The sequence below is a fragment of the Conger conger genome, chromosome 12, assembly GCF_963514075.1.
Source record: "Conger conger chromosome 12, fConCon1.1, whole genome shotgun sequence".
Taxonomy (NCBI): Eukaryota; Metazoa; Chordata; class Actinopteri; order Anguilliformes; family Congridae; genus Conger; species Conger conger.
The window spans coordinates 27,913,467-27,930,214 of NC_083771.1; the positions used below are offsets into that span (position 1 = coordinate 27,913,467).

Genomic DNA, 16,748 nt, shown 5'->3' on the forward strand with positions numbered 1-16,748 from the left:
TGCAGTCAGGAATACATGTAGCAATCACAGCAATTACAGGGTCAAAAGCTGTCACCTTTGCACTGGTCTGCTACATGATACGACCGCCATCAGATATTCCCTAATATGGCAACGTCTCAGAGTCACAGGTGACAGCTGTTGGGGCCCAGAGGGTTTGAGTGGCTGGTCGTGCCTAAGATGGAGCTCTACTGTTCTGCTCTGCTGCTGGGTGTTTCACTGACGTTTACTGACTGTTCTGTGTGATGTAAACTGTAAACACATACAATTAAACACAAAGTATTGGGACATTGACACTACTATTTTTACTGTGTGTGCATTTTTCTATGTATAAAAGGGTTGTAATTCCTACCTCATCACCCATGTAAATACTACCAAATTAAAGGCTGGCAGTCAGCACTTTACTGTAACATCCTATTGATTGTTTTATTTCAAATCCAATGTGCTGGAGTACAGAGCCAAAACAACAAAACTGGTGTGTCTGTTCCAGCACTTTTGCACGTCAAATCACGACATAACACTGAAATTGAATTCAGAAGTTTCTTCATGTTTTATTTTATTTATTTGTTTGGTTTTTACAAAGATTTTCACAATGCTGTTCAATGGTGAAACTTTGGCTGCAGATTCATCCTGTTTATTCTGCTGCATCCTTGCCCTTTTAAAAACAAAGAAAAAGATATCAGTGTTGACAAATGGCATAATAGTAATATGTTCATATCTAATCACAAGCGAATAAACATGGACATGGTTTTTACCAAAGTTCAGGGACAATATGGCCATTATGACAGTTACTACTGGTTTTATCCTAATATTTCATAGCACAGATCAGTCTGTCATGTGTATTGGAATCACCTGGATGGTAAATAATAAGACCAACATGATATCTCACATGTCTACAACAGGACTAGAGTGGACTATGATCCTGGATACAGAGCAAAGACTGTCCACACTACCCCGATACTGAGGCTACTGACAAACAACCTTCTAATGGCCTCTCAAACCATAAAGACTTCAAAGTGAATCCCATCAGATGCATATTTAGATTTAATGTGGCTATAGTGCCACTTAGAGGCCGATTGGGGTATTATCTTGAAACAAATGCAAACCATTGGATTGCTGAGCTTCCTTTATTGGTACCAAGTAAGGAATTGGCAACTAACTGACAAAAGTAGAGAGGGATTAATTAACCTGTGATGAAACCATGGAGAAAAGCAATACATTAAATAAGCATACAGTTGAAATGTATCTACAGTTACCAGACAAAATAAGATGAAAAGCTTGAATGTTGGCGTTTACTTTTTTTGGCGGTTGCCTAATGTATAATAACTACACAATTTGTAGGTCAGGAATAGTTGAGACATTGTTTGATGGGTACTAACCCAATAGCATTCATTTAATATGTTTTGTGTTTGTATATTATCCCAGTATTGGGGATGCCTCAATGGTTTTGATAAAGTTAACTCACCTTGCCAACATCACGGCTCTTGGCTCTTATCTTGTTGACCTGGGATTCAGCAATGTCAGCACGCTCCTCTGCTTCTTCCAGTTCATGCTGGACCTTCCTGAACTTGGACAGGTGGGTATTGGCTTGTTCTTCCTGTAAGGGCATCAGACATTTTTAATTGCTCTCATGCTGACATTTGTTCCCTTCCCTCAATTGACTGAAGAGGAGGTGCAGCCGGAAATTCCCTTGCAAGAGTATTTGTTCATGAAAATGTGACTCACCGCTTCCTCAGACTGCCTCTTGTAGGCCTTGACCTTCAGCTGAAGTTTGTCCACCAGATCCTGCAGCCTGGCAACGTTCTTCTTGTCCTCCTCAGTCTAGATACAGTTAAAGAAGTTATATTCATTATGTTGGCAGTCTAACACTGGATCACTCCTCCAATGTTACAGAAGGAAACTTCTTGTACCTGGTAGGTGAGCTCCTTGACTCTCCTCTCATATTTACGGACACCCTTAACAGCATCAGCACCACGTTTCTGCTCATTTTCAACCTCGGCCTCCAGCTCACGAACCTTCAAATGAGAATCACCTTTTACAAATCATAGTCATTACAGAAAAGCACAAGTGTTACTCACACAAAGCTTCTTACTATGGTGTCTCTGTTAAGAACGGACAACTGATAGATTACCCTTGATTCCAGTTTCTGGAGCTGTTTCTTTCCACCCTTCATGGCCAGGTTCTCTGCCTCATCAAGACGGTGCTGCAGGTCCTTGACAGTGACCTCCAGGTTCTTCTTCATCCTCTCCAGGTGAGCACTGGTGTCCTGCTCCTTCTTCAGCTCCTCTGCCATCATGGCAGCCTAGAATGTCACATGGGGAATGTGCTGTCCATAAACTCAACAGTATCAGAGGTAACTCTGGTCAGATTGAGGATGCATTTCATTGCCTCCACTATGTTGGTACCGTGACTCACATCAGTGATGGCCTTCTTGGCCTTATCTTCTGCATTCCTCGCTTCCTGGATGATGTCATCCACTTCACTCTGGAGTGAAGAAAAGTCGCCTTCCAGCTTCTTCTTGGTGTTGAGAAGGCTTGTATTCTAGGCAGAGACAGATATAATGTTCATGAAGGTGCATTCTGCTTTAAGCAAGTGAGCTTCTGAAACCAAGTGTGTGAAGAATAACCTTTCATATGTACCTGGGAGTGCAGCAGACCCACACGCTCACTGGCATCCACCAGCTCCTGCTCTGCCACTTTGCGGCCTCTCTCTGTCTGCTCCAGAGCAGCCCTGAGTTCCTCAATCTCAGCCAGCATCAGGCAGTTCCTGCGGTCCACCATGGCAGCCTGCTCTTTCAGGTCCTCCTGACTTCGGAGCGCATCATCAAGGTGCAATTGGGCATCCTAAGGATTCATATAAACCAGACTTAATAAGTCCTTGGGGAATTCTTCACAATCATTTGAAATTTACAACATATATACCTGGATAAGGACAAGTTACCTTTAGCTGCCCTTGGACGTTCCTCAGCTGTTTCTGGGCTTCAGCTGCCTGGCGGTTAGCATGGCTCAGCTGAATTTCCATCTCATTGAGATCTCCCTCCATCTTCTTCTTCACCCTGAGGGCATCATTCCTGCTTCTGACCTCAGAGTCGAGGGTGCTCTGCATTGTGTCAGTCACCCTCTGGCTGTTCCTCTTGACTTGCTCCATCTCCTCATCCTTCTCTGCAAGTTTCCTGTCAATTTCTCCCTTTATCTGGTTCAGCTCCAGCTGGACACGGAGAATCTTGGACTCTTCATGCTCCAGAGTTCCCTGCAAGTGAATATAGCCAATTTTAGACTTACTGTTTGCTACATTGTTGAGTCATGGCTTTTAGGAAAAGTTCATGTGAAATGTAAGCAAGGAAATACCAAGTAAAATAAGTACTGTAGCATTGATTTAAGCACGCAAAAAAACCTACCAAATTCACTAACACAAATTCACTGAATGCAAATTACAGTATAATAATTTGTAGCTTTGATCATGATGATGTATACCTCTGCCTCTTCCAGTGCAGTCTGGATCTCTGCCTTCTCAGTCTCCACAATCTTCCTTGCCTTCTCCAATTCATGGATGGCTTTTCCTGACTCACCCATCTGTTCAGTCAGGTCTGAAATCTCCTCTGCAAAAACATATTGAAGTCCTTTACCACCACAATACAATTCTGGCTGAATGTATTCTCTCTGCTCCCATCTTACTGATATGTTATCAATGTAAGCATTGATAATACAATGCACTGTATTAATGTACTGTTTGAGACAGCTATCTGATTGGAAAGGTAAATTGTGAATACAATACACTTTAATTCAGTCAGTTTAATTCTGTTCTGTTGCATTCTCAGTTTAGTTTTATTGTTTCCTCTTTTTCCAAAACACTATTTTGGAAACCAGGGTTGAAAGATTTTATTCAAACATACGTTGCAGATTCTTGTTCTCTCGTTTCAGAGTCTCCAGCTGATCCAGAGCTTCCTCATAGGAGTTCTTCAGCTTGAAGAGCTCAGTGCTGAGAGAACGGGCCTCTTTCTGAGCCCCTTCTACCTCAGCCTGGCCTTCCTCAAACTTCTGCTTCCATTCTGCCAGAACCTAGAGGAAACAAGCAAATTGTAAACATGTTGTCCCCCACCCCCACGCACTGTCACCACCTCTGATTTCAATGGGTGGCGGACAACTGCTTGATGTAGTTATTGATGCAGACTTATTATGAATACAGTTATACTAAGCTTTTAAATGGTAAATGATAGTGACTAGAAGTGGTTAGCTAAATTGTATGACATTCCAAAAAAGTGGAATGGTGGCATTTGCAGTTGAACCTGGAAAATTAATCTTGACGTTCATCTGTAAAAAATGAACATCTTAACATTTAATCTGCCTAATGTACCCATTCCTACCTTAAATTAGCAAAAGGTCCTATCCAGAGGGGCTTATAATGCAATCAATGTACAATGCATGTCACTTGCCATCTAATGCATATGCCAATTTTGCCTTATTAATATGGTCAATACAGTGCTAACATTGCCAGACCCAGGAAATGTGGAGTAACGTTAAATCACCAGAGCAAGAACCAAAGTACATGTTTGAAATGCTTACCCATTATATAGCTATTGATTATAGCTTGCATTGAAGATGACAAAATTAAACTAAAAATAGTTACGGTTGTACACAAGGAGATTACAAGGACATTCTGCATTATTAAAATCAGGTTGGGAGCGTATTGGGAAAAAAAAGGCTGCTGGAGTTAGCTGAATGTCAAACCGAGAAAGTTATAATGGCATCGTAGCCCCCTTGTGGTGGACACATAATACTACAGTGTGACCAACGAGCAAACAAACAAACTGATCGGGACCGATCCGTAATCCTCCCCTTTGACTACACAATATATATAGAGAGTGGCGCCATCATCATAATACTATAATTGCATGCATGTTATTGCATTACCTTGTCAAAGTTCCTCTGCTTCTTGTCAAGATTGGCTGCCTGGGCATTTGCCCTCTCCACATCAATCATGAGATCTTCCACTTCTCCCTGCAATCTCTGCTTGGTCTTCTCCAGAGAGGCACACTTGGAGTTCACAGCCTCAATTTGCTCCTCTGCCTCTTGTAGACGTTGAGCCAGCTTTTTCCTGATGAAAGTGGTATCAATTATAATTTGTTTGATTTCTGGTGTTATTTACACATTCACAGAAGTTGATTGATGTATGTGAGATTGATGTATGCAAGATTGTGAGATTACTTGGCCTCCTCCAGCTCCTCAGTGCGCTGAATGGCATCAGTCTCATATTTGGATCTCCACTGAGCCACCTCGCTGTTGGCCTTGGACATTCCACGCTGAAGCTCAGCCTTGGCTTCCAGCTCCTCCTCATACTGCTCCCTCAGCAGGTCACAGTCATGGCGGGCTGACTGCAACCCATGGGCCAGTGCATTCTTAGCCTGTGGAAGATAGAGGACGTTAGCATGAGGTTTGTTACCACAGGGCAAATCTCTACTTATCTGCATGTAGATTAAGAGGTATTATGTATTACCTTAACCTCCTCCTCAAGTTGTCTCTTCAGCTCCTCGCTTTGCTGAGTGAAAGCCTGTTTGCCTCTTGTTAGCTGCGACACCAGGGCTTCCTTCTCTTCCAACTGTCGACCAAATTCGCCTGCATGGAGACAGTTGTTAAGAACAATCTATTTCTGTATTTCTCTTTAAATGATTGAAACCTGAAATAAATACTACTGTATGTTTGCTGTTTCCTTATTCGTAATTAGTGTCAACACAAAATATTTTAATCACAGTTTGAATTATATTTTTCTGATTAGGGAGTATAGATGTTGTTTTATTCATTTAAAATGTGAGGGTTGTCCAGAGATTACTCATGAAATAATAACACATACTGCACTGCATTCCACCAAAGGTTTTTTTGGATGTTAAGGACAAAATCCATTAAACTTGTCCTTACCATTCTCTGTCAACAGTCTGGCTTTCTGTCCACCCATATCATTTATCTGTCGCACATTCTCATCATTTTTGCATTTGATTTCACTGAGTTGGTCCTCAAGAGTACGACACAACTTCTCCAGATTTCCCTGTTAATAAAAATGATGTCAGTTTTTTTGATCTGTTCAATTATTTATCATTATTATAACCTTCATGAAGACAGTCAGAAGGTGACTGACCTTAGTTTTAGCAATAGCCTCCATGTTGCTGGAGAGGTCATCAATTTCCATTTTATATTCACTCTTCTCCTTCTCCAGCTTCTGCTTAACTCGCTGAAGGTTGTCGATTTGTTCTCCCAGTTCAGCCACGCTGTCGGCCTGCTTCTTGCGGAGAGCGGCAGCAGTTGCTTCATGCTGCAGGGTGGACTCCTCCAGGTCACGGCGCAGCTTCTGGAACTCAGCTTCACGCTTCTTGTTCATCTCAATCTGGGCAGAAGTTGCACCCCCTGCTTCCTCCAGCCTCTCACTGATATCCTCAAGTTCCCTGGAGAGATCAGCTCTCTGTTTCTCAACCTTAGCCCGAGCAGCACGCTCAGCCTCGATTTCCTCCTCCAGTTCCTCAATGCGAGCCTGTATGTTGAAAGGGTTAGATGATATGTTATTCAATGGAATTAGGTGGTAGCGAATTAATATAAGGGCTGAGAGGGGACTTTACCTGAAGCTCCTTAATCTTCTTTTGAAGCTGAGCACCCAAGGATTGTTCATCCTCTATCTTGCTGAGGAGCTGGCTGGTCTCAAAGTCCTTCCTGTGAAGCACAACAACTTTCAATATGTAGAGCAGCTCACAGACTCTGTTCTGAAGTGGATTAGTAAGTCAAATTATTTCTTACTTCTTGATTTTCTCCTCTGACTGCTGCTTGTCATTTTCCAGATCCATGATGGATTCCTGAGCCATTTTCAGATCCCCCTCAAGCTTTCTCTTCGCTCTCTCAAGATCCATGCGAATCTTCTTCTCTTGTTCCAGAGAACCTTCAAGCTACAAATTTAAATACATAGTCAGAATTTAAGGATCACTTCCATGTTCATATCAAACACAAGCTCACATCAAAAAGAAAGAAAAGCAAGCTCACATCATCGACTTGTTGCTCAAGCTTGGTCTTGGCTTTGGACAGAGTGTTGACTTTGTCCTCCTCTCCCTGCAGGTCATCCAGAGTCTGCTGGTGTGCCTCTTGGAGGGCTTTCTTCTCCTTGGTCAACTTGGAAATGCTCTCATCCTGAGAGGCCATCTCCTCAGTCAGATTTTTCACCTAGAAATAGTCAACAGCATTAGTATAGGAGAACATATCTGGAGCTCAATTTATCATTTTTGATAAGACATTTGTGCTCAAACCTTGTTTTCTGTGGCATGTTTTTCCTTCTCTACTTTGGCCAAGGTGAGCTCCAGGTCATCAATGTCTTTCTTCAGCTCAGAGCACTCATCCTCTAGTTTCCTCTTCTTAGCAGTGAGCTCAGCATTAATTTCCTCCTCATCTTCCAGTCTCTCGGATGTTTCTTTGAATTTTGCTTCCAGCTGAATCTTACTTTTGATGAGTCCCTCACATCTCTCCTCGGCATCCATAAGACCTTCAGATTCCTTGGATTATAATGAAAGAGGATTTATGAGTGGGAGAAATAACATCCCCTGGACCTGTACAGTGTTGATATTAATACTTTTTACCAATAACATGCAATCATTTTGTGTGTGTGTGTGTGTATATTAAGGTTAAACATTAGAACTCACAGATGCTACTTGGAGCTGCAGGTCATTCTTTTCTTGCAGCAGAGAAACCATTTTCTCTTCAAGCTCCTTCTTCCTCGCCTCTGCCTTGGCCAGGTCTTCCTTGCATTTGGTAAAGTCCTCTTTCATTTGGACCATTTCCTTTTCAGCTTCTGCACTCTTCAGAAGTGGCTTGATCTTGAAGTACACCTTCATCCATGGCCAATGTTTAACATTCACGAATGAGCGGATGTTGTACTGGATTGTGAAAATAGACTCCCTGTGTAATGAAAACATAAGACACAAGGTTAAGTTATTAATTTAATGAAAATTATTTAACTTACTTTTTTGCACATTTTTCAGTTTTTTTCTTGGTAAAAACAGTTGTGTGATAACATGTCATGCTGCATATTTATTTATTGATACTTCGAGGGTGTCTAGATTTGCCATAGGATTTAATTTAATTCCTAAGTTTATTTGATAAGCACATTCATGCATATTCATATTTTTGCAAATTTACCCAGGCTCGGGCTAATGCAGTAGAAATGTCTAATACAATAAGAACCAATGGTAGTGGCAGATACACACAGAAGACCCATTGAAATATGATATGACTGAAAATCAAGATTGCAAATGGGCTGAAATACAGGGCTCTTCCGGGAAAATGAGTACGGTACAAGTATTTAAGGTAAAACATCTGTTTCTGACTTTGGTATCGACTATACTTGCCTCCTTTCCATCATCTTCACAAACTCTTTTCTCATGAGGAAACCACGGCACAGAGCCTGAGTCATGGTCACTAGTTTAGCCAGTTTCTCATCTCGCAACTCCTCCAGGGTACCCAGGAGTCCAGCTTTGAAGAACACCTACAATACATACAGCACAAGCATTTTCAGTCCAGTTACATTCTTTAAAAACAGATTAATATTTTCAGTTTATAGAAAAGTAGCTCATTTACCTTTGTGTGCCCAAATTTGTACTGAGTGTGATCCACATCAATGGATCCCAAGAGCTTCTCAGAAGCTTTCTTGTTGTCAATGAACTGCCCCTCTGGGATAACACTGGCATTCAGTACCTTGTATCTGTAAAAAGTAAATTGAAGTCAACAGATTCTCAGATATTGTTACAAATAAAAACAGAAAAACATGCATATGCGGGTATGGTGAGAGTCTAAATCACCTCTGCTTGAAGTCAGCATAGATAATTCTGCTGGGGAAACCCTTTCTACAGATTCTGATACCTTCCAGTACACCATTGCACCTCAGCTGGTGGATAACGAGGAAGTTCTCCATGAGACCTGAGGAGGTATTCAGAATTAGGTATCACAGTTTTGAGTGTATATGGGCTGTTTACTTGGACCTGTACTTCAAATGAACAGACAGATTTCACACTTAATTTGTGTAATTTTGTTCAAACAGTACCTGGTGTTTTGGACTCATTGGGAATCAGGCAACGCACAAAGTGAGGATGAGTGCTTCTCAAGTTGGTCATCAGCTTTCCCAAGTTTTCCTGCAGCGTGATACAATAAATGGAGGTCAATTTATGCCACAATATTACAGCTTTGCAGGCTTCCTATTATGTAATTAAGTTATATAAACCTACCCTGAACTGAGAGGACACAGTCTGCATGGAACCACCCTTCTTTTTGCCTCCCTTCTTTGACTTTGACTCTGAAGAAAAAAAAGATTTTTCTCTGATTTTATCATTGTATTTTGATATTGACAAATTAGTAAGATTAAAAACATGATTTTAAGGATTAGTATTATTTAAAAGGTTCTGTAATGCCATCTGATTTTTAAAGGTTAAAATCATGGGAATAGTGCTGACATGAGTTTCTTGATTCTTACCCTCAGCCCCAGTAGGTACATACAGGAGAGCCAACAGTTTCACTGGGGACTTCTGGTACAGCTGTATAACAGAGTCATTCAGGGGGTCCTTATTCTTGTCCAGCCAGCCACAGATGTTGTAATCCACAGTGCCAGCATAGTGCACAAGGGAGAAGTGGGCCTCAGCCTTGCCTTTGGCAGGCTTGGGTTTCTGGAAGGCATTGCACTTGCCAAGGTGCTGGTCATACAGTTTGCCCTTGAAAGTGGTATCTGAAGCTTTAGGGAACATGCACTCCTCTTCAAGGATGGAGAAGATGCCCATTGGCTGTTAAAATAGAACATGAACACAATTAAGTCATGAACACGTGAACAAAAAGCACAATTTTACCTTTTTCTGATTTCATTCAGAAACATTTCCTCACCTTCTCAATAAGCTCAATGCAGGCAGCCAAATCCATACCAAAGTCAATGAACTCCCAGTGAATTCCCTCTTTCTTGTACTCCTCTTGTTCCAGCACAAACATGTGGTGGTTGAAGAATTGTTGCAGTTTCTCATTGGTGAAGTTGATGCACAGCTGCTCCATGCTGTTGTACTTTGAGTGAAAATAATGATGCAAGTCAGCATTTATGTTGTATGTTAAAAGCAATCATGTTGTAGTCTTATTACTTAAATACTTACATCAAAGATTTCAAAGCCAGCGATATCCAGCACACCGATGAAGAACTGTCTGGGCTGCTTTGTGTCCAACATCTGGTTGATGCGGACGACCATCCACAAGAACATCCTCTCATAGATAGATTTGGCCAGAGCACTCACTGAATTGTTGACCTGTGAAAATAATATGAACACTCAATACAAACAAACTACTAATGGACGTTGTTAAAGCATTTCAGCAGTCGTTTTTCACGAAAATGAGAGTTTAACGTGCATTGTAATGCAGTTGAACTGAAGAACAGGTATGTTCAATTATAAATACTCTACCTGTGGTACAGTCTGCCCCTTGGTGACAAACTCATTGCCGACCTTCACTCTGGGATAGCACAAAGCCTTAAGCATGTCAGCTGAGTTCAAGCCCAAGAGATAACCAATTTTATCAGCCACTGAAATGAGAATATAGCAAGGTGAGATTCGGGGATTGTCATATAATTTCTGTGAACTGGATGAGTAGTCAAACAAATGCACTCATTTACTATATCCCTGCTTGATAGATTTAATCTTGTACTTTTATTTCATCCCACAGAGTTCATATTTATACATTTAACATGTATGTAAGTTTGGCCAAACAGAATATAGACTCACCCTCTGTGCCATCAGGTTCAGCCTGCTCCTCTCGCTGTTTCTGCTTGAACTTCATGTTACCATGATGCATCACAGCACCAGTCAGCTTGTAGATGCCCATTTTCTCCTCATTGACGAAGCCCAAGATGTCAATGGCAGTCTAGATGATAAAGATGGGTTTACATTAGAGAGAGAAAGTTCATTCTAATTACAAGCTGTAGTAGCTGAAGAATCAGTGCATCACTCACATCTGTAGCCACCAGCTCCTCCTTATCATCAATACTGGCCACAGTGATCTGGCCCTGGCTGATCATGGGGAAATCATAGGGGTTGGTTGTGATGAGTGTCATTTCTGTGGGAGAAAAATGTTGATTTTCAATCAGTCAGTCATTTCCCAAAGTTTTTTTTATTATTTTTTTAAGTTTGGTCAAAGCAATCTCACCAATCAGCTCAGGTTTGTGGTTGGTCATCATCTGATAAAAGATGTGATACCCTCTCTCATCAGGAAGCTGGAATGACACTCTGGACTTCTCCAGCAGATCTGTGCAAGAAATGTTTTTAAAATCAAATCAACTTTCCCAAAGGTTCAATCTATAAATGTTCAAATGAACAGATTTAAACACAACTCACAAGTTTCAATGTCAGCACTGGCCAGTTTTCCTGATGTGCCAAAATGAATTCTGATGAATTTACCCTATTGGAAACAGTGTTGTTAGCATTGGTGAACTGTCATCAGATACCAATAAATGTCTTTAATGGTTTATGGTTTGCTTTCAGACTTACAAAGCGCGAGGAGTTGTCATTCCTCACAGTCTTGGCATTGCCATAAGCTTCCAGCAGGGGGTTAGCTGCAATGATCTGATCTTCCAGCGATCCCTACGGAAGCAAACACAGGTCACAGCAGATAAACTCCAACATGTTCCTGCATTTTCAATTCCTCCGTTCTAATGTGCAAAAAAACCAACATTTTCTCACCTTGCTTGTGTCTTTCTTTTTGTCACCTGACACTGAGATTGTTGCAAAGTACTGGATGACACGCTTGGTGTTCACAGTCTTTCCAGCACCAGATTCTCCACTGGGAAGTAAGAAAGAGAAGAGATCAGATCAGTCTGGGTCCAACACAAGATTGGACTGTTTTATATTTGTACAAGACGCTTAATGGAAATACTTACGTAATCAGGATAGACTGATTTTCTCTATCTGCAAAAACAAAGTGTATTTTTTTAGAAAATCTTTTTACTTACAATTAAGGAAATTTGAAAGTAAAACATATCCACCATTGCAAATGCAACCTTACCAGTGAGCATGGACTGATAGGCATTGTCTGAGACAGAGAAGATGTGTGGTGGGGCCTCCATGCGCTTTTTGCCTCTGTAGGCCGATACGACATCTTGGTCGTACACTGGGAGCCACTTGTAGGGATTTACAGTGGCACAGAAGAGCCCAGAGTAGGTCTGAAACAGGAAGGCAATACATTTCAGATAAACTGCAGGTTCTGTGTAGCATGGAAAAATCATTAATTGTGAACAGTAAGTCTTACGTAGATCATCCATGCTGCGTAACGCTCTTTGAGGTTATACAGCACAGAGGCTTCATTGAGGTGAGTCATCATAGCCATGTCCTCAATTTTATCAAACTTGGGGGGGTTCATTGGGGTGACATCATCCTCCTTAACTGTTACAGTCTGAAAGAAGTCATAGCATGATAATCAGCCATCACTCACATAGTCAAACTCTCTTAACCTGCTCAGTGGATACTTTTTCTCCAATGGGTGAAAGACTTACCTCCTGAGTATCAAGCACTTTGACGGTGACTTTGCCTCCATCTTTGCTCAGGATTGTGCCTTTAAGGTACAGCTCCTTAGTATCAGCCACATAGCAGGCTGTCTTGGCATCGAAAGGTTTGCTTTGTGCCTCGATTCGCTCCTTCTCAGGCTTGCGCAGGTATATGGCAGCCTTGCCATAAATGGCCATTTCGGCGTCTGTACTCATGGTTGCTGCTCACTGTGGAAGTACAGATCAGGTCAGGTCAGTTCCATCAACACCGAGTCTCCCTCTACAAACTTTCTTTTACTTTAATGGATATTTTATGCTTGTTTGGAAGAAGAACGAGTACTACAGATTATCATTGTCACATCGATCCCAGGTAGCCGGTTGGTGTCATAATTGTCTCTATAAAATAACTAAATGAAAATGAATTACATATTAGTCACCAGGAGTGAACCTCAGTCTTCTGCACTCGATCCAATTCTATTCTAAATCTGTATTAACAGTATCGCTTTAGCTTTGCAGGGCTGTAAGTGTAGTGTTTTTAGTCACATGACATCGACATCATCATTTACTTTTATTCCACCTTGCCTCAAGCAGTTCAAGATCTACAACATTTATTTTAGCAACCGGCTAGCCTCTCTCAGCAAGCTTAAATGGGTATTTAAGTATTTCTTCAGATGTCATTACCAAGCTATTGCTAATAAGATATGTCTACCATGTATTGGGAAATGTATTGATCACATTACATCTCATATTGTAGCTGCCTATCTGCCTATGAGTGATAATGGAGACATTCTGTGCTTTCATGCCTCCATCCAGCAGGCCCTAGGCCTAATTTATCACAGTGTCTGGCCTTTTATCACTAGCGCAAAATCTGTCATCTTCCATTATGATTGGCTTTCCACTGTGCCTAAATATTCTTCTGATTTTGGGATGCCAACTGTTAGTTATAGAGCACCATGGTTTTTTAATGAGCTCAATTTGAACATTTCTTCACATTCATTTATTATTTCAAGCTTGTTAAGAAAGCTAAATAAATGCTGACATAATGTTCTTTCTCTGACAGATAAGATGCTTTTGACCTGTCAGATCAAGAAGACTCTTTCAGTTTCATGATTATTTTTGTACTGTTATACTGTTATTTTATGCTGTGTGTTGTAACCTCCCTTACAAATATTTTCTTCTCAATGGGACTCGCCTGGGTAAATAAAGGATCAGGTCAAATAACATACCTTTTCTCACCCCCCAAGAGCAGTTGTATTCCAGGACACTGCAAAACAGTATATTTTTAAAAACACATTTCCAGTAATTCTGCTGGTTTTCCGCACACAAAAAAGTCAAATGAAAACATGAATAGCCAGTACGACTATCAACAAAACATATTCTGTACATATCGAATGATGAGAACAGGCCATTCAGCCATCAACATTGATTTATCATCTTTCTGCTACAGTAAAGTGCTCTGATCTCTTCTCATGCTTCAACTCCATAAAGACTGCATTTCAGCTGTTTTAACAATCCTCTGTTTCACACACACATTCACGCACACACACACACACACACACACACACACACACACGGTCACAATCAACATAACTGTATTGGTACATCATCAAATACAGACAGTAAAATATTCACATGGGATCTGCGCTGACAGTGTTAACAGAGATGTATGGCACTCACCACAGGCTTGGTCTAAAGGTCTTGATGTGCTTCTGTGTTGTGAACATCTCTGTGGGGCTGCTTATATTGGGTTGTAAGTGCCAGCCCAGCACAAGCTAAATTTGGACATCTTTGGCCAAGGTAAGGAATTGTCAGTAGTTTGAGTCAATAATGAGTTGTTTAGATGTGGTTACTATATCCATAGCAATAGATATTTATCATTTAAACAATCACAGTCATGAATATACATAAAAGCACATTTCAAAAGTATTTCGAATTTTAGAAATTCAGAAATATCTTTTTTTTGTTTGTTTGTTTCAGTGAAAATTGTACCTCTTAAATAATAACATAACCTTGTATTTGTACAGATTTGCACATTTGCGAAGCAATATATTTGTCCAACAAAGCTGGCATCTAATCCAGCTTCCAGCAATGGATGGCGTGTTGATTTTATTATCTTATTTTTACTGTAGCGAAGCAATCAAATACAAAGGTGATTCATCTAAGTTTTTATAGTTAATTGGTAGTTTTGACAGATTTCCAAACCAAATTGAAATAAATGATTGAAAATAAATACAGATAATGTAATGATAATGTAAGAAAAATCTACCTTTACACATATTACTGAAGATTTGTATTGTATATTGTATAGTATATGTCCTTAACACAGATAAGGCCTTCAATATTCAGTTCTATATACAGTATATTTCACATGGCCTCATCAAGAGCACAGTATTAACTGTTGATAAGGAATTTGACAAGGAGAGCTTATATTGTCCCAATATTTTCTGAAGGGATAAACTGAAGCTCAGAATGGAGTAAATGGAAAGCTCATAGATAATCTACAAATAATCTGGAAAGATCATTTACATTTCATGGTTGACAAGAGTGCTTGTGTCTGGGTTACTCACAGTGAAGTGTAACTGCGATATAATTGCATGAATTTACAGGCAAGCTGTGATTAAATGTAACATTTTTGTCAAGAACAGGAGTTGTGTGTCTGGGTAACTAACAGATGTTTTTATAATAATTTAGCTATTAAATATATTCATATATACTTTAATACAACAGAGTATCATAAACTGTTTACAGTGATAGATGATAGTGTTTTCCTATTATCACTGATTCTAAGCTGTGTAATAATGTAGTCATCGCTCTGTATAGTACTCCTGGGTTGTTGCTGAATGAATGTGCCCTCACATAACTGATAGTAAAACTTTACGAGGTTTTCTTAGTGGTTAAGAAGGTGAGGATATGTGCACTTCCCAGGCACTACATGCATGTGGTCAGTCCACAGCAGCAGCCAGCATCTGTTCACTCCTCATCAGCATTCCCGACATGTTTACCATGACAGGAACTAAGCACTTGAGTTCCTCACTGCAGGGGGAGTCTAATTCAGGACCAGTGGCCCACTCCATGTGTGGTGAGTGAGTTTCACGGACTATTCTGCTCCTGTAACCGCTGTGGGTACAAAAGATGCTCTATTCTACTATGTTTAAAGCAAACATGTTAAGCAATGTGAACATCATTTCCTTTTACAATGCAGTCAAGATTCCTGAAGTAATTATTGAATCAAAATTATTATCATTAGTTGATTATAAACTAAAAAATGTTTTATTTTTTGTGAAGCCTCATAATGGATTAGCTTGACTGTCATTGGCACAACTCTGGTCCTCATGTTGACAAATGCCAATAACAGACTCCAAAGTCAATCAAGAGCCTAGAATCAAGCCTAGATACGGAAAGACACCTGTGCAACAGCTGAAAATACAACTGACCCATTTTGGTCCCCTAAATTGCAGGGACTATGTATAAAAAGTAAATGTAAATTCCACTTTACACTTTGTCAATAAGCTTTAACCTCAGATTCATTATCATACATCAAATCCAATTTGCTGGAGTACTGGGACAAAATACCAGAAATTGTACCGTTGTTGAAATACTTACAGACTTTTACATCTCATATTATTTGGTTACCATGTGTCCTTTTGGCCTCTGTCAATGGCCTTTTTGGAAATGCCCCAAGACATAGCTTAGATAAAGCAATGCAGAATACCCATTTTTGGTGAGTTGTGGCTGTGGCACCATTGTGTTTCTAAGCCTAACAGGCACGGCCACAAGCATCTAGATCCACTAAAATTGAACAATCTTTTTGGTGTGGAAAAAAAGCCTCCACTTCCACTGTGTTTGGGCTTCCGTTATATTTAAGGTAATTCTGACGTTTGGAAAACAACACCCAATGTGTTACTTTGGTGTTGGAGGAGCCCAGGATTATGCCTGTAGTCAAAAGGGTTCAAGAATAGTTTTTTATTTTATTTTGGATATGCCATTTTCAAGCCTGTGTTTAGAAAAGGGGGTGGTAATTAAGGGGTTAATGGAAGTAAATACATTTTAAAGATATATATTAAAATCTGTATTTTGGAAATGTTCTCCTTCACCAAGACAGTGTTCACTTTAAAGCTTGGGAATATGCTTGTATTTTTTTTTTTTGGGTCATCATCAGAATTAATTTACTGAGGTACTCAGCAGTTGGTTGTAAAAACACCCAGACTGAAGCTATCTGTAATTTA

General features: G+C 40.2%; 1 protein-coding gene across 2 annotated transcripts; it reads right to left on the minus strand.

Moving 5' to 3' along the window:
- Positions 1-631: 631 nt before the first annotated feature.
- On the minus strand, positions 632-12,738 carry LOC133141708 (myosin heavy chain, fast skeletal muscle-like). 2 transcript variants are annotated; one of them, XM_061262356.1, is made up of 39 exons: positions 12,532-12,738; positions 12,288-12,431; positions 12,045-12,201; positions 11,920-11,947; positions 11,723-11,822; positions 11,531-11,623; positions 11,378-11,441; positions 11,190-11,288; positions 10,996-11,099; positions 10,769-10,907; positions 10,451-10,569; positions 10,148-10,297; positions 9,891-10,061; positions 9,490-9,793; positions 9,245-9,312; positions 9,064-9,151; positions 8,822-8,939; positions 8,601-8,724; positions 8,368-8,508; positions 7,667-7,918; positions 7,277-7,519; positions 7,017-7,193; positions 6,777-6,922; positions 6,602-6,692; positions 6,127-6,516; positions 5,910-6,036; positions 5,491-5,609; positions 5,202-5,398; positions 4,908-5,091; positions 3,890-4,055; positions 3,471-3,595; positions 2,938-3,246; positions 2,637-2,840; positions 2,413-2,538; positions 2,129-2,299; positions 1,908-2,012; positions 1,723-1,818; positions 1,463-1,594; positions 632-652 (listed from the first exon to the last, which is right to left on the minus strand). In XM_061262356.1, exons 1-39 carry the CDS (start codon positions 12,736-12,738, stop codon positions 632-634), a joined length of 5,799 nt encoding a protein of 1,932 aa, XP_061118340.1. The 2 variants fall into 2 exon arrangements, with proteins under 2 accessions (XP_061118340.1, XP_061118339.1); XM_061262355.1 differs by having other exon boundaries at positions 9,245-9,298; positions 9,470-9,793.
- Between the last annotated feature and the right edge of the window lie 4,010 nt (positions 12,739-16,748).